This window comes from Neolamprologus brichardi, chromosome 13 (genome assembly GCF_056152115.1).
Source record: "Neolamprologus brichardi isolate AB-2024 chromosome 13, ASM5615211v1, whole genome shotgun sequence".
Classification (NCBI taxonomy): domain Eukaryota; kingdom Metazoa; phylum Chordata; class Actinopteri; order Cichliformes; family Cichlidae; genus Neolamprologus; species Neolamprologus brichardi.
This window is the reverse complement of record NC_142116.1, coordinates 4,918,455-4,940,157: the sequence shown is the minus strand read 5'-3', so window position 1 is coordinate 4,940,157 and position 21,703 is coordinate 4,918,455. Positions and strand designations below refer to the sequence as shown.

The following is a 21,703-nucleotide window of genomic DNA, read 5'->3' as shown; positions in this document are numbered from 1 at the left end:
TCACCGCAGATGCATTTTTATGAGCATTTTATTGTATTTATGTATCTCTTTTGTCTCCCTCTCTGTAAGCACTTAGTGACATGTTTTACTGAGATTGCTTTTCAGAAAACAGAACTGGATTTAGATCTACCGCTTATTGTTAAACACAGCACGCAGGAGCAGATATTGCAGACATTCACAAGGTTATGTCCTTAAATGTCCTTATAGGTCTCTTGTTCCACTGAGTGATTACACTCCCACTAACACTTTGGTAATTATTTTTTGGCTGCATCAAACCTGCCAATTTCAGATTTTGCATTTAGAGGAAGGAACGCATTGTCGGTGATTTGTGCTTGTTTGTCCTCAATTGTTCTGTTTTTTTCCTTCATATCATCCAATATTCAGTTCTTCAACATTCGCCATCTCGCCCACTCTCTTTCTTCCTCTGTTATAATTAGCTGTGTTTGTAAACATAAAAATCACAGCCATAAAAATACAAAGAAAGTAATGCTGTGTATTTTGTGTCTGTGGAAACTCGTTCATTCTAGATACTTTTGCTGTTTAACTGTTTTGGCCACAATCCTGTGGTCTCTGTTAAGGAAAACCTAAATTCTACAGCACACAGTGATATAATATAGCTTTTTCCAGCTTCGTGACAACAGCTTGGGGATTTCTGTTTCTGCTTTTACCTTCACCGTTCCCCTAAGCACAAAGCTGGCTTGTATTAAATGTATTAAATCTCTAAAATGTAAGTTTAAAAATTATATAAATCACATTGGAAATGTTTGTTTAAACCAAAGACTACATTTAAAAGATATGTAATTTTTAAATGGGGTGATATGCTTGAACCAAGAATGCAGAGGGGGGAGGGTGTATGTGTAGAAAACTGGTGTACACACCAAATTTATAAAGCTCATCTGCAACCCTGTTTGTATTAGATTTATTAAAGCAAAGTAGAAAAAAGTATTTAGACTTTTTACTTTTTCAGTTATGTACAAATTATAGTAGCTAATAGTTCACTCAAAATTACACTTTTCAGAATCCTATTTATGATATTATTGGATTAAAATGAGCAGTTTATTGATGTGTGTATATCTTTAATGTTATAGCTGTTGGTGTTTTTAATTAGCTATGTATAGCACTATAGCTTTATCTAAAATGATCCAATGAATCTGAAAAATACCCAAGTAACTAGTAGTTACTACTACTACTAGTTACTACTACTAGTTAGTAGTAGTAGTAGTAACTAGTAACTGGTCGCAGCAGATGGCCCCGCCCCTCCCTGAGCCTGGTTCTGCCGGAGGTTTCTTCCTGTTAAAAGGGAGTTTTTCCTTCCCACTGTCGCCAAAGTGCTTGCTCATAGGGGGTCATATGATTGTTGGGTTTTTCTCTGTATCTATGAAGCGCCTTGAGGCGACTTTTGTTGTGATTTGGCGCTATATAAATAAAATTGAATTGAATTGAATTGAATTGAATTAACTACAGCAATACTAATAAGTATGTGCAATTAGTAGCAAGTGCAATAAGTATATTAAGAATATAGTTGAATACATTCAGAAAGCAGCACAATACTAGTACAAGCACCGAAGTAAATGTACTCAGTTACATTCCCATTGGTACTGATCCGTGCTCTCATCCAATGTGGACTGTAAGATGAACAGTACTGTACCTCAATGTCTTTGGTGGGGTGGCGCTTGGGGGGGGAATCATTGCTCAGGAGGGCTGATCCTACTCCTACTCCTACTCTTTTTTAGATCCGCTGTTGTGCAAGCCTGAATAAAATTGAAACAGTTGAGTAATCAAACTAACAAAAGAAACCAAAAATTTAAAGCTGGCTGTAAACAAGCTGACTCGTTACCAGCACGTCGCCAAACCTTCAACCAAACCTTGTCTAAGTAAAAGCCTCATGACACAGTATCAGCACCAAACCTGACTGATGTTCAAATCCCTGCACCGTAGCTTCAAAGCATGATGGCGAACCCAGCCATACGAGCAGAGGCTGTTATAATAGATTAATGCCTTTGGTATAGGAAGCACATAATATAGCTGTTAATATAGTGTGTATTCAAAACTGGCCTCATTTGACTATAATCCTGGTTTGGTTTGATTCACCCTCCACTAAAACGCCCACTCTCTTTTTCTTTTCTCCCTCTAGCTCTTTATTCTCTCTCTCCTCTTCTTTCTCCCTCCTTCCTCTTCTTCTCTCCTCATTTCTCTCCATCTCTCCCACTCTCTTTCTTTCTTTCTATCTCCCTCGCTCTCCCTGTCGCTCCAGCTCTCCCTCTCTTACCCCTCCCCCATCTGTGGGAAGCTGCCGTTGTGCGCATGTCGCCGATGAGTCAAATTGTGGAGGCAGTGCATGCACACACACATACACACACACACATATCCTGTCTCCCACGAAGGCATCTGTTTCAGTCTGTCTCTCTGTGAGATGCAGCACCAACAGAGAGAGGGGGAGACAAGAAGAGGGAGAGAAGGATAAGAAAAAAGAGGTGTGAGAACAGAGGCACAGAGCAGAAAGAAAGGAGAAAGAGAAGAAGGGCTCAAATTAAAAAAAATTAAGAGTGAACAAAGATAAAGCAAAGACAAAATACAAAATACAAGACTCTTCTTCAGAAGAGGAGAGGATGCTGCTGCAGCTGAGCATCTATGCCTGACTTCTGAGGAGTTCTCAGCTCGGACATGACTGACATGCAGCATTCCTGCATCTGAGCATCTCTAGTCCGTGCATGTGTGTGAGAGAGAGAAAGTGAGGGTTAATGTGTGTGTGAAGCCATGGCGAGTGCTCAGCCGGGGGTCCACGCGTTGAAACTCCAACCTCCTTCCGTCTCTCACACGCTGAGGAACGGAAGCAACTTCATTAAATGGGATGAGGTAAGGACTGATTTTCCTCAAGCACAAGCAAATAGTTTGATTTAATTCTGCTACTTGAAAAAAAAAAATAAGGAGGCTGAGAAAACAGTCGAAGAATTGAAACTAGCTGAATTAATGTGGAGCGTGAGAAATTGAGGAGGACGAGGAGGAAATGAGCCATGTTGTCAGATGTGTTTACTATTCATTTGCTGATTGAGCTTTGGCAGTAAGTACCTGTGGATCTTAGCAGTGAGGCAGATAGTGTGTGTGTGTGTGTGTGTATGTAGGTGTGTGTCTGAAATGTGTTTCTGATCAGTCTTCTATTGGCACCTGTTGGCATCCACCAGTATTCATGTCCTGTGTGTGTATGAAGCCCACACATACTTACTCCTGTGCCCTTCATGAGCACAGTCAAACACAAGGTATTTGCAGAGCTGTGTGTGTTCCTCTGTGTGCATGTGTGTGTGTTGGTATGCTGAAGTACAGAGCGCTGACAATGAGGAGGGAAAAAAATGCTGTCCGGTTGCCATGGTAACTGACATGGTTACCAGCACCTAAACAGATCAGGTGTGTGTGTGTGTGTTTATTATCACCGCCTTGAGCTTTATAATGTCATGGATCATACTTATGGAGAAGTACTTAAGAACTAATCCAATGCAGAGCTGAATCCATTCACAATAGCTTAAAGTAGTGTGTGTGTGTGTGTGTGTGTGTGCGTGCATGTGTGTGTTTTGATATTTCTCTCCAACATGTAGAGCCGGGCTTTATGAAAAATAGAATCAGTTGCTATGGCAACAGGTGACAACCAGGGAGCTAGTTAACCAGCTTCTGAGCTTCTTCTTCTGGTTTTTCTTCCTCCAAATGTAGGCTGTGTTAACACTTTCAAGAAAGCAAAAATCCTGCAAAAGAATGTGAAGAACTTTATAAGTACGGACATCTAATGTTTAGAAGACTGAGCTCAAGCTGGTTCCTGTACCTTCTGAGAAATAGGGATGGAGTAGAAAGTCCCTCCAAGGGTTAAATATATGCCCTTTTGAATAGCTATATTAATTATACCACAGCAGGTAAGAAGTATAGCTTTGACAGATTTTATTGACTAGTATTATGAAACGATCAAGTGTGTACGATCAAGAAAACAAAGAGAAAAAGAAGTACTATAGAAATATAGTGTTGCCGAGGTTAGCAATTGTGCCACATGGAAAGCAGATGCTGATGTGTGACAGACAAACCGTTGAGTCTTAGTAAGTTTTAATGCTAGTCATTTTCCATGCATGCAAACAATTAATTATTTAAATTATTGTGTACCCCTGTATATAATTTTGCACCATTAAATTAAGGTGCAACATCATGAGCTGGGACTAAAGACAAGTTATAATGATAGTACTGACGAGGATGCCTTTCTTTTCTCCCTGTGACATCTGGAAGAGTCCAGCTTAAATCTTAAATCAATAAATTCTATTATTCTCACTCACAAGTCACAGCTTTTTACGTATGAGGAGAACATGTGTTCTTTTCTAAAGATTCTGAAGAAATGTGGCAAATTTTAGAATTCAGTGACTAATTTAGCGTTGGTTCAGTTACTGTATTTGGTTACTGTAAAAGGTGATATTAGTTAGTTTATTAGGTGGTATTCCTTCCTTGTGGTGGACTTTTGGCCACTAGTGGATGTTCCAGGCTCTTTTTTGCATTTGTATCCCTAAAATATATTTCATACCTTTTCATATTATTATTTTTTGTCCATTATTCAGTGGTTAATAGACAGATTTTTTAAATCTAGTTCTGTTTTATTGTGATTTTTCTGTGCTTGTAAGTTTGTTCAGCAATGCACTTGTGATGTATTGACTGAATGACAATAAAGGAATCTGAATCAGTCATCAGTGCCCTTAGCTCCTGTTGGTATTGATTTCAGCTGCTTTCCTCAAAGAGGGGATTAGTTTATTTCAGTAGCCTATACCCTTTTACTTTGCTAACGGATATTTTGCCTGTCATGGCTACAAGCTGCCAAACTACATTAACCTTTCCAGTTGTCCCTGGGGCATCATTTCAGGCGGGTGTATGGGTCGATTATACGCAAGTTAGCCCACATGTCCTTTTTTCAATAATATGAGCTACTTTTTTCAAGTGGGTGTGTTTTACTTATACTCTTTTCCTAACCCTAACCATGTACTGGTTTTCTGGCAGTGTATAGTATAAGCCAGCAGCCCACTTAACCTATCTGCCAGGCATTTTTTATGGTTTTCATTTAACTAATACCTAAATAGATCTCTGTTCCTGTTAATACTTTTTACACATTAACAAACCAGCTTGAGCAGTTTTGAAGCAGTACAAAACTGATATCCATTCACAGTAACTGAGTCCAGAAACCTTGTTAGGCTAAAGCCTTCACCACTGTGTGCAGCTGTGAAGGATGCAAAAGATTCACGCTGGAAGTGTGAAACTGTCACTGTTTCACACCTCCCTGCTCTTGTTCTGCACACAGATAATGCAGCTGTTGGGTTTGAGCATCAAATTGATTAAGGTTTAGTTTATAAGAAGGTGGACGGCACTATATTAATTAGATGTAACATTAAATTGTATTGGAACATCTTATTCCTGCGCCTCAGACAAGATTGTTGTCAAGTCCGTGTCAAGGTACCAACAACAAAGGACACATTACGCATCGCACGGAGGCATCCAGTAAAATGTAGCATTACAAACCCCGGGATGAGAAGGCACTGGCATGCCATAGGCTTTGTTTGTGTGTGGCCTTTTAGGAAGATTCAGTGTGCTAGGACAATGAGAACAAAAGATTTGAAAGTGGAGAAAAATCGGTCCAATCCGTGCTGGTATGGAATAGGAAGAAGCAAAGCCGGTGAGCTAGTTTAAGCAGATGAGTTGAGCTGCATGGTATCATGCTTCCCTCTGCTCAGATCATACATTAATGACATGCAGTTTGGTGGTTTATTTAAGCAGCAACGTTTCCCATCTCTCTCATTTCTGACATGTTGATATTTATAACTCGAGAGGTCGAAAGCAGCCGATGTTATAACTATAATCTTTAACAGCGTTAGTCAACTTAACAATCAAAGGAGCTTGCAAAGAAAAGCGTCTGGACTTCTTTAAGTTACTTGAAGACGTTTCACCTCTCATCCGAGAAGCTTCTTCAGTTCTAAGGTCAAATGGTGGAGAGTCCCAGATTTAAACCTAGTGGGAGTTTCCCCCCACAGAGGGACAAAAGGACCCCCTGATGATCCTCTAATCGCCTGAGCCAAGGTGTGAAACTGGGTGTGGGTCCCAATCAGCCAGAGTTTCAGGTGAGCTCTTTGTGAAACCTGGCCCCACCTTATCATGCGAATTCCTGAGGTCAGATGGCCCAGGATGTGAGTGGGCGTTAAGGCGTCTGGGGAAGGAACTCAAAACTGGATTATAGATGGCAGACAGTTGGCTTCACAGTCAACTTAACAATATTATTATTATTTTATTATACAATAATCCTTTCCTAGCTTTCATTATTTCATTGAATCTCTTATTACTGAACCAGCAGAAATATTGGATTCAATTTAACAAGTAAATATGATGTGATGTCTAAAACTTTTTGGTTGAATTGTCTTGTTGTAACTATAACTATAAGTCACAGCTCCCCGGTTACAAAAGCTGCAGGTTAATCAACTTTATAAAGAAGTCTTAAGTTTGCTTCACCAAGTTTGCAAAAATGACAAATGTCAGCTTTAATTTTTGATGCCATGCTGTCTTCTTCTGGCGTCACTGTTTGTGTTGTTCGATATTTAGACTATTTTTGCAGGTATTATTGATTTTGTACAGCTTAAGTTGCTTTATTTTTGATTATTAAGTTATTTTTGATCTGTCACATTAAATCTTTTGAACCTTTTTGTTTGATTCGTGGCAACTGAAACTGTTAAAAGATTCCATCAGTACCTGTAATAAAGTCACTCCAATCCTATCTCTGTTTTGCAGAAAAGCAACTGAAACCACTCTGATTAAACTTTTATTAAACTGTATACACTCAAAGCTTTACATAGTCACAAATCTTTGCACTCCCTCGAAGCATATTCAATTCGGCTGCAAGCTTCAAAACATCAGTTTATCAAATAATTTGGGGATTCAAACTGCTTAACCCCATATAAAAAATACTTAGTATTATTTTTGTCCATTCAATACCAGATATTTACACCAGGCTTCAAGATGCTTTTATTTTTAACCAGTAATTAGCCACAGAAACCGGTCCTCTGAGACACCTGCTGCGTATAAAATGCTGTGACTTTTCAAACAGCAAAACATCAGAAGAGCTGCTCTGTCTGAATCCACCTGGAGCCAATTAGGAAGTGTCATGGTGGGTTAATATGGATAGATAGTTAGTGTTATGACAGCTGAGAAGAACTTCTGTAACATGAAAATGAAATCGCTTAGTGTTCCCAGGTTACAAGAGGTCACGCTGTGGTGAGTAGTAAAATAAGATTCTGGACACTTACAGTATGAATCATTATCACTTCATGCCACCACAGATAAATGTATTCTTACGTAATTTTCTCGCCCTACCAAGTAGAAAGTAGAACATTTTTATGAGTGCATTAGATACGTAAATGATTTTTCTGTTGAGTTTTTATGATGTTTTACGGTTATTTTCATTCTCTCCACCTGTCTCCCTAGGATTTGTCCACTGTGAATCCAGTGACTCTGCATGTGGATCCACATGGATTTTACCTCTACTGGACCGACCAAAACAAGGTTAAGCACAAAAATCAGCTGTCTTAGATATAACTCTCTTAGACTGGCTGTAGATATTAAATGATGAGGAACACATTTAGCTTGATACCTCAAAAAGTGACATTAATTGATTTGGTGACTCATCAATATTCAGTATTTCAGTCATTAAAACTGGAACTTTTTTCAGACTAGATTCTGAATCAAAGATGAATCATTAAATGTTTCATTACCTTCTTATTTTATGCACATTTGACTAAATTAATTTGCTAATGAAGATTGGTTTTTTAAATTAATTTTCCATTTTAAGTTTGATTAAATGTTGTCTGAATTATTTTTGTGCACCTGTGAAGCAATTTTATTATTTTTTTATTCTAATCTTACAAACACAAAAATATAACCAATACAGTCTAGCTGTTACTCTGATCTGTTGCTATGTTTTGTTTTGCTATAAGATGCTAAATATCTTGCTTCCACATAGTCTTGTCTGTGACCTTTATCTACTACATAAACTGCATACATATTTACAACATTCAGGTTCACTGTGCTAACAATAACCAGTTATGTTTTTGGAATGCAGAGAAAAAGATATACTAAACTGTGTTATACTGCAGTTGGAGATCATAGCAGAGCCAAAATGATTCCCACCATGTGCAATGATTTTACAGTTTTCTTACCTTTCAAATGGTTGCTTTGAAGTTTGTGACCACTATTAAACCCCGATTCTTTTGTCCCCATGACAGAACAGAGAAAACCGACTCATAGTGTGTTCAAATATTGATATTTCTTTTATTCAATCATCTTCCGGAAGAGAGAGAGACCTCTGCACAGCTCAAACGTCAGTTGCAAGAGCTCTCTAACATTAGAATCATAAACTGTGCCTCATATAGGTGTTATTTTGGTAGTAAACATTGCTTATATGGCAAGTTCCTCATTTCAGTGTCTTATCTATTAATATGGCTGTGCACTAAAACTTCCTGTTTTTCAGTCTGGCTGAGCACTTAGTTTGTGAGTTAAAAGTGGCCTTGCTCTACAAGCCTTTATTAAAGTACATAAAACAATATAATGAGCAGATACACATTAAAAATATTTATCTTATTCCTAACACCACTCACAGCCAGTTCCTGTCTTCAAATGGTAGTTACACTGACTTGGTCAGATATCAGTCTGAGTTAGCTTACAGTTAAATAGCAACAGGTTGGTAATTACATGCAAACGTTTTGTGATAATATGATGATTTATTGTGATAAAGCAGTGAAAATAGCAACTCTGTTGCCATCTACATACAGAGAAATTTGCGTTACACAGAAAAGTACAGTAAATACTTACATTCAAAGTCAGTCAAATCAGAACCACATAGATTTGAAACAAATATTAATAAAGGCCTCCACAAATAGTTGCTGCAAGATGGTGATTTAACTGATATAACCAGAATACAGCTAGTTTGTCAACCAGCTGAGTCGAGTCAGCTGCTGCAACGACATGAACAGCAGACAAGTTGCACTCAGCAGCACAGACTGATTCAGATTGGTTGCAACACATTGGCAAACTGTCAGTGTTCATAAATTAGACATCAATTACTTGCAAAGCCTCCCCAACCTGTTTGAGAGTGAGTCAGTCTGAGTTGGACCGTGATTATTTGGAGACAGATTGCCTCCCATCAGGTGACTCGTGCAATCGCCTTGCGATCATAAGTGGCAACCCAGATGTTCAAAAACCCCAGAGGTTAGCTTTGTCACCTGAAAGTATGAAAATACATGAGAAGCACAAACTGTGTGCCATTCAGGGATTAGCTGTTTTTATTTTTCACAGACTATTCCAAGAATGTTGGAATTTATTTATTTTTTTTAGCTTTGTTAATCAAGAGGCTTGTTAATGTTAAGGTTATGTATTCATATACAAGAACTGTAGAGATACAATGTGTAGTCAAAGGCTGGGCAGATACCTTTAAAAGGTATGCAAAAAGCATATAAGACAGCGTACCATTGCACACACATACATGCATGCACACGTTCTTTCCAGGTCGGCTTAAATCCTTAACAGGAAACAGCAGGAGGCCTTTAGCTCCCAGATAACAGCTGACTGTGTGTGTGTGTGTGCTCTATGTGTGGGTGTGTTGTCATTAGGACACAGAGCTGTTGGACCTGACCCTGGTAAAAGATGTCAGAACAGGCAGAAGCACGAAAACACCCAAGGTACTGTCATCTCTCTGCTTATATTCACCTCTACTTGACCCTGCACGTGTGAAATGTATGCTGTGTCCTTCCTGCATTGCAATTTTCAATCCTCCTACTGCATCTCTGTAGCCGGTGACCTCTCACCTAACAGTTGCTCCTCTTATGCAGCAGAATGTGATGTTTTATTTATGAAATTTTTAATATTTAACTTAACGTTTGCATTACTTTTTGTAGCTGACATTACGGCATTCGTGCTTTAATAATAAGTTGATGTTTTTTATTGCCTCTTCTTTCTTTCTGTACTACCATGAAATACTTTAGATTTTATTTCTGTTACCTACTATCGTTTATGTTATATTTATTGCTTTGCTTCCTACTTCAATAGAAGACTTGTGCTTTGCTTTCATAAATAGCAAAGTATCTGATGTATTGTGTTCGAGGGCAGCCATAATATTTGCCCGACTGGGTTTCTTAATGATTTTAATCCTTGATTGTTACTATGACTGCCTCATAAGTCTCTAATAATCTCCTCCCTCTGGTCCTCCTCTACCCCTGCTTTTACTTTGTCATCCTGAAAATGATGTGCCGCCATGGGAGGAGGCAATTTAACTGGATAATCACAAGATTGAACATTAAACCAAAGCAAAAAAAAAACAAAACATTTAACACACTGAAACCCTGGAAAACCTTTTTTTAAAAATCAGTGATTTCACATCTTTCCTCAATAAGTACGCAAAAGGAGACATGGCTGGTGTGCCATCAACTCGTGGCATACACACACTGGGCAGATCGCCTGCCATCAGGGCTAAGAGACAGACAACCATTCACAATTACTTTGAAGCCTACAGGCAATGTTGATTCACTAGTTAACCTAAAATGCATGTAGTGGGGTGCCAGAATACCCAGAGAGAACCCACACAGGCACACAGAAAAGCACCAGTCTGGTTGATGGATTTGAAACTCCTTTATGGAAATGTGAATGATGTGCTTTAAATCACTGGTGGACATGTAAAATCAACTTTCCTGACATCTACACATGCGGCAGCACTATTTAAGCATAACGTTTAACCCACAAGACCATGGTACTAACAGAATGCAAGACTATACTGATCTCCCAAACTGGCCTCTCATTTCTTACATTTTGCTTCCAAGGCACCAGACTTTTTAGTACTTTTTAAAATGGTCTTGAGCAATAATTCTCCAGCAACTGCTGTACATAGTGTAACGTGTATCCGTAAAATATTGGAGGAAACTGAACAAATGAAGGGCAAAAGAAAAAACGTCAGGTCAAAAAACTATTTACAACAGATAAACAGTATCTGAAAGTCATGTCCTTAAGAAATGAAAACAAAAATGTAGAAGACTTGACACCTGACAGTTGATCGGTTCCCCAAAGTCTCATAGAAATAGTATTAATTGAATGGTGGCTGTCAAGAAAAAAACCAAAGAAAGGAACCAGGAGAAAAGTCTGAGATGAGCCAAATTACACAAACCAAATTTGAAATGTCTGTGAAGGTTCTCAGTCATCCAGGTCATGGTAGTCTAAGGAGCTTGGAAAGAAAAGCGTTTCCTTGAAGACGTTTTACCTCTCATCAGAGAAGCTTCTTCAGTTCTAAGAGTAACTGGTGGAGAGTCCCAGATTTTAAGCCCTATGGGAGTTTCCCCAAGAGGGTCATGGAACCAGTGGAGAATCCATCGTGTCCTGGGACTGCATTTCAGTCACAAACCAGACAGTAGCATCTAAAAAGCATCTGGCAGCAGCGTTCACAAACACACTTTCAGTCTTAGACACTATCAGTAAGATGGCATATAGTAGGAATGGCCTCTCCAGAGCCCGCACCTCAACATTATTGAAACACCATGTATCATCTTGACTGGAACAAGAGGAATCTCCCTCAAGAAGCCCGGAGAACTATTCCTGAAGACTACTTGAAAGCTTGCCTCGGAGAATTCAGGCTGCGCTGAAGAATAGAGGTTGCTGTGTATACCCAGTGTTGGCTTTCAGCCTCGTTAGGATTGTACAGACTCTGATTTCCCCTTATATACTGTATTTCCATATATATCTGCACAAGTTTCAATGAGTCGCTGTGCCTATTTCCCATTTTACTAGAAAATAAAAAAATAAGTGGAAACTCAAGACTTGCATGAGGGATGATGAGACTCTCTTCAGTCAGAAAAACTGGAGAAAATGTGGAGCCCCTCTTGAGGAAGGTGACAAACATTAAATTATTTTTATTTCCTTACTTTCCACAAAAACATCTTTCTCTGTTTGATCGCCTGATTTACTATCAGGTTCAGCCTGCACTCTCTTTACACATATAACACACTGTATGTTACAAACAACATGTCACGCTGGGTAAAAATAGATGCAAATAAACTGCCTCAAATGGTCTCAGCCATCCCCGCATCCCTCCAGGTCCCCTCACTTTCATCCGTCTCCTCTCTACAGTGCACGCCTCCCTCGTGGCTCTGATTCCACTGACAGCTTTCACTCTGTGTCATCCAATAGGAGGCTAAGCTGCGGGAGCTGCTCGACGTGGGAAACCTGGTCGGCAGGCTGGAGAACCGCATGGTTACCGTGGTTACGGCTTCAGACCTTGTAAACGTCAACCAGCTTAACTTCATCGCTTCGCAGGAGGACGAAGCCAAGGTGCTGAGCTCATTAAAGCGACCGTGACCATGACTAATTGCGATGATAATGATGATGCAGTGTGTGACTGTTTTTGTGTTTCGTTTTTTTTTTGTAGGCGTGGTGTGAGGAACTGTTTTCTCTGTCTTCCAACCTGCTGAGCCACAATCTCAACAGAGACCAGAGTCTGCTGAAAGCGTGAGTACGCACAAATGCATCACTGCACGCACCTGTTTGTTTTATTAAACAGTATATGTCTTAAAGGGAAGCACAGATGTGGATTTGTGGGGTTTGGAGGTTAATAAAATGTGATAACCCCTTCTGCTTCCTGACACCTTTTTGAAACCTATTTTCTGCACATCTTTTAATCTTAATGGTTTTACAAAATGCTTCATTCACACACACCATTGACCCATTTGCCCGACCACTTTTGCTACTTCACCCTTTGATTTTGACCCTCTAATTTTTCTGCTTCAGGTACATCAAGTTAACTCTTCAGCCGAATGCAGAGGGGAGAATTCCCGTCAAGAAGTGAGTTCCCGATGATTATTAGGTCCCCAAGCCTCACTCAGTGGTTTTACCCAAGCATTCACTTTGAGGCACATGTTACAGTATATGGTTGGGAACGTGAGGAATTAGCCTGAAGAAATCTTCAGAGACACGCACAAACTTTAACTTTGCTCTTTCCTGTCCCTTGCTTCCAAAAATAAACTTAATTCCATGTGCACTTGGGGAAGCAAAAACAGGGACAGGATTCATGAAGGTGCTTAATTCAGCACTGACCTGGTAATCAACCACTGCCAGAGCATGAGATGGATAATACAGTTATGACAGGAAGCTGTATTTTAGAAGCAAACCGAGAGCCGAATTAAGGTCAGCTGATATCTAAGAAGCCGAGGGAGTAGAGTTTTACGAAAGCCCGCACGGTTTGACAGTTTGCACAGTCGAAGCTTTGGGCTCCAGTGAAGAGGGTGAGATTTAGTGAAATTGCGTACACGGGGAATAGTTGCATTTCAAGAACCGTTATGGAGGATTAGCACTGTAAATGTCGGCCCATTAGTTGGAGAGAAGAATACGTAGAGGTTCTTACGGAAAGTTCAAAAATGAGTTTTGGGTCGGTGGAATGATCATAATATTGTTGCACCACTGTCTGTTTCAGTATTGTTCGGCTGTTTTCATCGGACAGAAAAAGAGTCGAGAATGCCCTGGAGAGCTGCAAACTGCCCTATGGACGGGTAAATACTTCAGTTAGTTTGGATTATTATAGGTGGCAGGGAATGAAAGACACATGAAAAGCTGGTCTCTTTTCATGGATAACTACATATTAGACTCACAAAGTATTTTGTTTTTTTCTCTCTTTTTCTCTTTATTCTTTCTTCTCAGTTTTCTGTTTGCTGTTGAAGCTTTTGTCTGTTGGTTTTGTCCAGAATGACTCATAGTGCATGGATGGGTGAAATAAGCTCAGATATCTGGGTCATCAAGTTTTCAAGCAGCCACTTCCAATTCAAAACAAAGTCGTGTTGATTTTACATGAATTACACATCGAATATTCCTGTGAGCGCAGAAAGATTGTTTTTGAAGAAGACATGTTGGAGGAAAACAGAACTATATTCTGCAGTTGGCATTATCAATAATTAATGCCCATTTTCTTTGTGTTTGACAGGGTGACAGCATCAAACTGGAAGACTTAACACTTGAAGTTTACCGGAACTTTTTGGACAGTCTGTGCCCTCGTCCTGAGCTTGGGAACATCTTCAAACTGCAGTAAGTAAACAGAAAATAACTTGAGCTGGAGCTCTTGCTGCAGCTACTGACCTCTACTCTGCTAACAGATGTATTAAAGATGAAGAAGCTACTTTACAAAATGAAAAGTTGTTATTTGCTTCAGGCCAATTTTTTTGATGTCAGAAAAATCGTGATTCATCGTCTGTCCCACTTGTACAGACAGACAGGGATTGAAGAAACTGGTTGATCTTTAGCTTTGCAGCAGTAATCATATTCTTAAAACTATCCCCTCTTCCAGCGATGTTATGCAACTGGACCAGTTTGTTAGAAGTAATTAGCTTTCTGGAGTCTTTTATCCTGTCTTCCTTCTCTCACCCCAACCGGTCGCAGCAGATGGCCCCGCCCCTCCCTGAGCCTGGTTCTGCCGGAGGTTTCTTCCTGTTAAAAGGGAGTTTTTCCTTCCCACTGTCGCTCATAGGGGGTCATATGATTGTTGGGTTTTTCTCTGTATCTATGAAGCGCCTTGAGGCGACTTTTGTTGTGATTTGGCGCTATATAAATAAAATTGAATTGAATTGAATTGAATTGAATTGAATTGAATTGAATTGAATTGAATTGGAGCCCATCGAAATCCTGATCCTGGAGTTTTTTTAATGTAATTGTGTCTAAATTGAAATCTATTTGTATTAATTTCTTGAACAACAAGACAATACGTCACAATTTCTTTTTATTTCAAGTTGATATGCAGTTGGAAATATATGATGATTAAGACCTCATTAAGACCAGTCAACAACCCCCTGGCAACCACTGATCACTAGGAAAAAAAATGTCTATTCTGCAAAATAGACATTCTACCTTTTTCTCTCTGAGCTGCAGTGAAACTGCAAACATCTATGCAAACTACTTGTAGCCTAGTAATGACGACAGCAATCACAAGGAGCTTTTCAGTGCTTCATCGTATACCTCTTTACTACCAGTTTGTTATGCAAGAGACTGTCAGGAACCTCCAGCAACCACTCGCTTACTAGTCACAGAATACACACTTTTCCCGCATGACTGGTGGTTGCTAGATAAGTGCCAACAGGTCTCTAGGTCTGTGAGACTGAGACCTGAACCATTGTGAGATAGGCCCAATCTGAAATTTCACATCGTATCTTCACACTTAGAATGACAACTTGATATTTTAAAAAAAATGAAGCGTATCATCTAGTTGTTCTCAAATATTATCACAGGGCATTTCTGCATCGAAGAAATTGGAATCAATAAAGGATGATAATAATAAAATTATTTAAATGTTTAGCTATAATTTTTGTAGTACTTGTACTACACTTGTACTTGTAGTAGTAATTCTCTGGGGGGGTTTCTAGCATTGGAAAGCAGTAGATAAATCTGTACAATGTGAAAACTGGCAGATTTATGCAGCATACCACTTGTACATTTGTTCTAGTGGTTTCTCATCACACATGAAAACATGTTGACGTATTCCAGTTTCTACAAACGTTCTAAACCCTTGCAAATTGATTTAACTTAAATGATTTAATCAATTGATAAAACCAACACAATAGCACTCTTCCCATTTTAAAAACTGTTTTTCAAGAGTATGAGGTTAAGCAGCGCTCCAGCAGTGGTTTCACAAAAATACACAAACAGCATACAAATCTCTGAGAAGGTTTATCCTCTAATGCTCTCACTTTCAACCCGACTCTTCTCTGCTCTGCAGAGGAGCCAATGATGGGATGCTGTCAGTCGATCAGATGACAGAGTTCATCAACAATAAGCAGAGAGACCCAAGGCTCAATGAAATCCTCTACCCACCTCTTCGTCCTGCACAGACGCACACTGCGATGGAGAGGTATCAACATGACCAGGCACAACTGAAGCAAGGTACACACTTAGACAAGCAGATTTTGCTGGAGGTTTTATGTGTTTGTTTGTTGTTGTTGTTTTTTTTACTTTAACCTCCTAGGACCTGGCGTCCACATATGTGGACATCACATTTTGGGTTATTTAGACCAAAATACTCAATTTTGCTCTACAAGGGCCTGATATCCACTTACGAGGACATTATGCTGCTACAGTTCTATCAAAATTTTAAACAAATATCCTCATATGTGGCTCTTATTTTTCATAAAAACAAAAATAAGGTAAAAAAAAAAATCTGGTAATTCTTTCTTTTTACATTCATCGGGCCCCAATATGCTCGAATATCAAAGAGAAATTAAAAATGCATGCTGTGGAAGAGTTCAGGTCTTAGGAGGTTAAAAAAACCCACACAAGTTGATCCAAAAATACCTTTCTAACCCACCTATATACTTACTCTGTAATTTGTGTAGATCCTACTAGAAAAAATTTAGGTATCTACTTTGTATCAAACATAAACTACAGTTTTTTTCACCCATAAGATAACAGTGCTGCTATCTAAGAAATAAAATGATTATGTTCATATTATATTATATTTCCTTATCAGAAATTAAAAAATCCTTATAGAGGAGGGTTGAGAAATTAAAAAGGAAAAACCTGAAGCTTTATTCTAGGATGGCGACAAGTCACTAAAGGGTTTAATGAGTATGACAATGATGCTATGACGCTAGATCTCAGCCCAACTGAACACCAAACAGCATTGTGGACAGTCGTGTCAGCCTGTGCGCTCCATCATTATCATCACCAAATGACAGGATGTTTTATAGAAAAATGGCGTTCATTCCCAAGGTCCCAAAGGTGCTCTACTGGTCTGAAATCTGGTGACTGTGGAGGCCACTTGATTACAGTAAACTCATTGTCTTGTTGGCGAAACCAATTTGCGATGATTAGAGCTTTGTGAGCTATCACAAGATGGGCACATTGTGGTCATAAAGGGATGGACATGTTCAGCAACAAAACTCGTCTGGCATTTAAATGTTGATAACTTAATAGTAAAGGGATCAAAGTGTGCCAAGAAAATATCCCACATGCAATTACACCACCGACAGCAGCTGTTGATACAAAGCAAGATGATTCCATCTTTTAATGTTTTTTTCTCCAAACCCAATCATCTGAATATTACAGCAGAAATTGAGACTTCCCAGACCTGGCAAAGTTTTCCAATATTCTGTTGTCTACCTTTGGTGAGCCTGTATGAACTGTAGCATCCTTTGCTGTTTTTTAGATGTGGTGTGGTTTTCTGTTGCAGTAGCCAATGCGCTTCAAGGTTCAACATGTGTTGCATTCAGAGATGTACCGTAGTTGTATCGAGCTGTTATTTGAGTTCTGCTGTTTTCCTTTCAGCTCAAAGCAGTCTGGTCATTCTCCTTTGACCTCTGGCATTTACAAAGCATTTTTTTTTCATAAAGGGCTGACGCTCACTGGCTATTTTCTCTTTTTCTGTCTGTAAATACTAGAGATGGTTGTGTGGGAAAAAAGAGTAGCAGCTTCTGAAATACCAGCCTGTGTGCCACCAAACTCTACGGCACTTTCAAATCACTTTCCCAACTTAATTAGATTGTCTTGATCATGCCTAAATGAAGTAAGAGTCAAAGTGACCAGTTTTTATTGTCCTGAACTGATTTTTGTTGGAATAGGGTTCTCACTTTTGGTCTTTTGTGTTTGTGTGAACAATATTTTTAGGCAAGATCTCCCTCCAGGCGTTCTCCAGTTATCTGTCTAGTGATGAGAATGGAGTCATTCCACCAGAAAAGCTGGATCAGTCTGAAGACATGAGCTTCCCGATATCTCACTATTTCATCAACTCATCGCATAACACCTACCTGACAGGTACGCATGCACAAGTCCTAAAAGCTCAGCAATAAATCCATTACTTTCCATCACCGGTCTGATCCAAATACATTCTCTTTGATAGGTATTGGCAACTTCTTGGGAGAGAACAAATGAGTTGATTTAAATGTGTGAGCGTGACGAAAATAAAATATTTGTCTGTTCAATTAACAACTGATGCAAACAGGAGAAAAGGTGAATTGCCCAACTTTTTTATTAGTTGCGACTCAAATACGTCCAAAGTCTTCTTCAAGTTGACAGTTTAATTCTGCCAACAAAGCAGAGTATCGGGGGAACACACAGCTCTACTAAGAGAGCCATTATAGTTTTTCAGAGTGACACTGAGCTAAACAACATCCCAGAAAAATGCCTCTGCTAAACAACAAGTATGCATTTGCAGCAACAAGAGCACTTTAATGGCATGTAAATGAGGCAAATGCAGATCTCATCCAGATTTTTCCAAATAGGCTGAGCATTAATGAAGACATAAAGGATATGGGACACAAAGCGACTTAGCACGCACATAACATTTTTCAGTTTCATCAAAATTATGCACAGACCTGAGGCCTGTTGCACCTGAGTCTAAAACGAGATGGCCTAAAAAGAGAGCTTGGAATCGTGGCCTGATGGGATTCAAGTGTCTCCTGCTCCTTCTGCTTCTATAAGCATGCAAACTCCCTGCTTGTCCAACAGTTCGAAAAAAAAGGAAAATATTTGATGGAACTGGTTATCTATTACACAAGGAGACAAGGTGTGACACTAATAATCCATGCATTATTTCACATCTTGGTTTATGTGACTATTCATACGATAAATGGACGAACAACCTTCGGGATCACATCCTAAGGGGCAATCCTGCTATGTTTTAAATACCTGGGACTCTTCGTGAGTTGTTTTAGAACCAAAGAAGACTCTTGGATGAGAGATGAAACATTCTAACAAAGCAAAAAGAAGTAATTTCCTTCTTCTCAAGTCCTCGAGTCTACCATGACATCAGTGACTGAGAGCCTACACAGACTTACTTCCAGGAAGTAGCTTTGTATTTAAATCTATAGCCTTGTTTTGCATCATTTGTTCTTGACCTTGTGTTTCAGCGGGCCAGCTGGCCGGGAGTTCCTCAGTAGAAATGTACAGGCAAGTTCTGTTGGCCGGGTGCCGCTGTGTGGAATTGGATGTGTGGAAAGGACGGACTGCTGAGGAGGAACCTGTCATCACTCATGGATTCACCATGACTTCAGAAATCTCCTTTAAGGTGTGTCTAAGTGGGAATTAAATCATGCAAGTTAAGAGTGCGCATTTAGGAAGCCATTTAAGCAAATGTTTGGTACAATTTTGTGTTTTCTCTCCAGAAGGTTCGTCTTAATCCTCTTGGTTGTTTGGTCTATATGCTCTTCTTTTCTCTCTTTGCTTCCCAGTCACCCAAAGCGGTCATAGCAGATGGCCGCCCCTCCCTCAAGCAGTTTCTGCTGGACATCTTCCTGTTTAAAGGATTTTTTTTTTCTCCATACTCTCACCAAGCATTTGCTCATAGGGCAGTTATTGTTTTTTTTTTGTGTATAATGTTGTAACGTGTACAATAATTGTCTTGGTGCTGTTGAAATATAAATAGAACTGGATTAAACCTTCTGAATTTGATTGCTCACATTGTTTTTGTGGCTGAATGAAAATGCCAAGCCATCTGCAATGATTCTGGACTGTTTAAGAGCTAATTGCAACCTCTTAGTCATCTGGCTTAGATCTTCTGCTTGTTAAAGAGGCCAACTTGTGTTTGTTTTGAATGGTCCTGATTGCTAGAATACATCAAATGTGTCAACCATTAACTTTTAAAAGCAGGCTAAAAACATTCATTTTCTCTGAGGGATTGTTTCTACTTTTGGTGTGCATGATTATCATGGCCCTAAGAATTCACAGTAACTATAGCATTGCAGACACCCCATATTTTATTCACAATACTACATAGAAAACATGTCAAATGAAACTGACAAAACGTACTGTTGTAAGAAGAGGCAGAATCGTGTCTCAATAAAGTGGTAATCTGCACGTCCAGACCATTGCTGGACTTTTGTCTCACATAGGATGTTCAACAGTCCTGACTCTGTAATTTTTGTTTTATGATGTGCCAAATGATTTCAGCCGTTCACGGTCTGGACTGTGGGATGGCCAGTTTAACAGGGCTCTTCTACTACGAAGCCATGCTGTTGTAATTGATGCATTACAACACTGTCTTACTTAAATATGTAAGGTCTTCCCTAAAAAACCTGCCTTGACTTTCTGAATATCTGCAAGCCACTTTGCAATGTGTTTTGTTTTTCATTTTCTAGGAGGTGATTGAAGCTATTGCAGAATGCGCCTTCAAGACCTCACCCTTCCCTGTGATCCTGTCTTTTGAAAACCACGTGGACTCGTGAGAAAATCTCATTATTTATGTTTTTTAATATCCTGATTGAATCATAAGATCTTTTTGTTTATATCTGTAATTTTCCATTTACCCATCTGTCAGGTTGAAGCAGCAGGCTAAAATGGCTGAATACTGTCGATCCATTTTTGGAGAAGCTCTTCTGATTGACCCTCTGGACAAATACCCTGTAAATACTGACACGTGAAAGTGTTCAAAGTGTCTATTTTGTGATCAGACTGCAGTTTAAATTAATTTCTCTCTTTTCTGTCTTTGTTTTCTCTTCTATTGTGTTTATTTGCAGCTGGAGCCAGGTGTCCCTCTGCCCAGTCCTCAGGAGCTAATGGGCAAAATTCTCATCAAGAACAAGAAATCCCACAAACCTTCCAATAACACAGACACAAAGAGACTGACGGACCAACCTGCCAATCAGAGCAATGAACCAGTGTCTCCTAGCAACAACACAGGAGGTAAGACACAAAGACAAAAGGACTTTTTTTCAGCCCAGAAATCCAAGTGAAATGTATTCAACTGCGACAGCCTTTGTGTAAAAAAAATACGACAGACAGTAAATTCTTCTGTGGTTTCGACAGCTGCACGTGGCTGGAGAAATGTTAAAAACCCAGGCAGATTCCGGCTGTAACTTAAGGGCATCAGATGTCCAAAAAAACGCTTTCACTGTGTGTCTTTCAAAGTGTTTTCACATTCAGCAGGCGTATGTCCTCACAAACATGAGTCATCGGGTAATCAGCATCATTGGAAAAAGGCGCAGTGGCTGGAGCTTCAGCACTGTCCCTGACAAATTTGCTTTAAAGACCCAGGAAAAATAATGTGATTACTGCCCCAAATCATTTTGTAGTGTTTCGTTTTCTGAAAGGTCACTATCAGAGGACAGCACATTTCTTTAAACCACAATTTCCATCATGACTTTTTGTAAAATCCTTTGGCCCAAAGTATTATCTACTCCACCTCATCAGGGATGCTTAATGAGCAGGACATCCCAGATGAGGTCTGAAGCTCTTTTCAGCAATTAAATAGCAGAGCAGAGGGAAATAAGGGAGCCTTATTGACATGTTTGACATGCAGATTCTGAAAACAGGACAGCAATTGAGAGCACAACCGTGAATGAAGATCAGACCAGCATCTTTACTGAAGTCCATGCTCATACAGTGGCCGTGACCCTTGACAACGACTGCCTGTGTGGGCTGAATAATCAGCACCAGAGAAGTTAAAGCACAGGGCTGTTTAAACTCCTTCCACTATCTGCTTGGTTTATATTCTGCTCTTTGGTGCACAAATTTGCCTTTGTCATGTGTTTCTCAGATGCTGTGCATGATTATCTATCATTAGTTTATTTGTGCACAGATTTTATTGTACAGCTCAGGAGAAAATCTGTAGTCCTTGCTCTCAGGCATATGCTAAATTGCTACCAAACAGTCATGTTAATGGATAATTCCTGGATGATTATATCAATCACACCTGATTAGCAGT

General features: G+C 39.4%; 1 protein-coding gene across 1 annotated transcript in view; it reads left to right on the top strand.

Moving 5' to 3' along the window:
* Positions 1-2,350: 2,350 nt before the first annotated feature.
* The window catches only part of LOC102797119 (1-phosphatidylinositol 4,5-bisphosphate phosphodiesterase beta-1-like), a 35,361-nt gene continuing 16,008 nt past the window's right edge, over positions 2,351-21,703 (top strand). The window contains exons 1-14 of the mRNA XM_087850013.1: positions 2,351-2,856; positions 7,483-7,560; positions 9,663-9,731; positions 12,223-12,363; positions 12,461-12,540; positions 12,820-12,873; positions 13,502-13,577; positions 14,006-14,106; positions 15,788-15,951; positions 17,671-17,817; positions 18,912-19,069; positions 20,139-20,221; positions 20,318-20,402; positions 20,517-20,682. Of these exons, the coding sequence (XP_087706139.1) occupies positions 2,758-2,856; positions 7,483-7,560; positions 9,663-9,731; positions 12,223-12,363; positions 12,461-12,540; positions 12,820-12,873; positions 13,502-13,577; positions 14,006-14,106; positions 15,788-15,951; positions 17,671-17,817; positions 18,912-19,069; positions 20,139-20,221; positions 20,318-20,402; positions 20,517-20,682 (1,501 nt within the window). The 5' untranslated portion in view covers positions 2,351-2,757. The remainder of the gene's footprint in view (positions 2,857-7,482; positions 7,561-9,662; positions 9,732-12,222; positions 12,364-12,460; positions 12,541-12,819; positions 12,874-13,501; positions 13,578-14,005; positions 14,107-15,787; positions 15,952-17,670; positions 17,818-18,911; positions 19,070-20,138; positions 20,222-20,317; positions 20,403-20,516; positions 20,683-21,703) is intronic.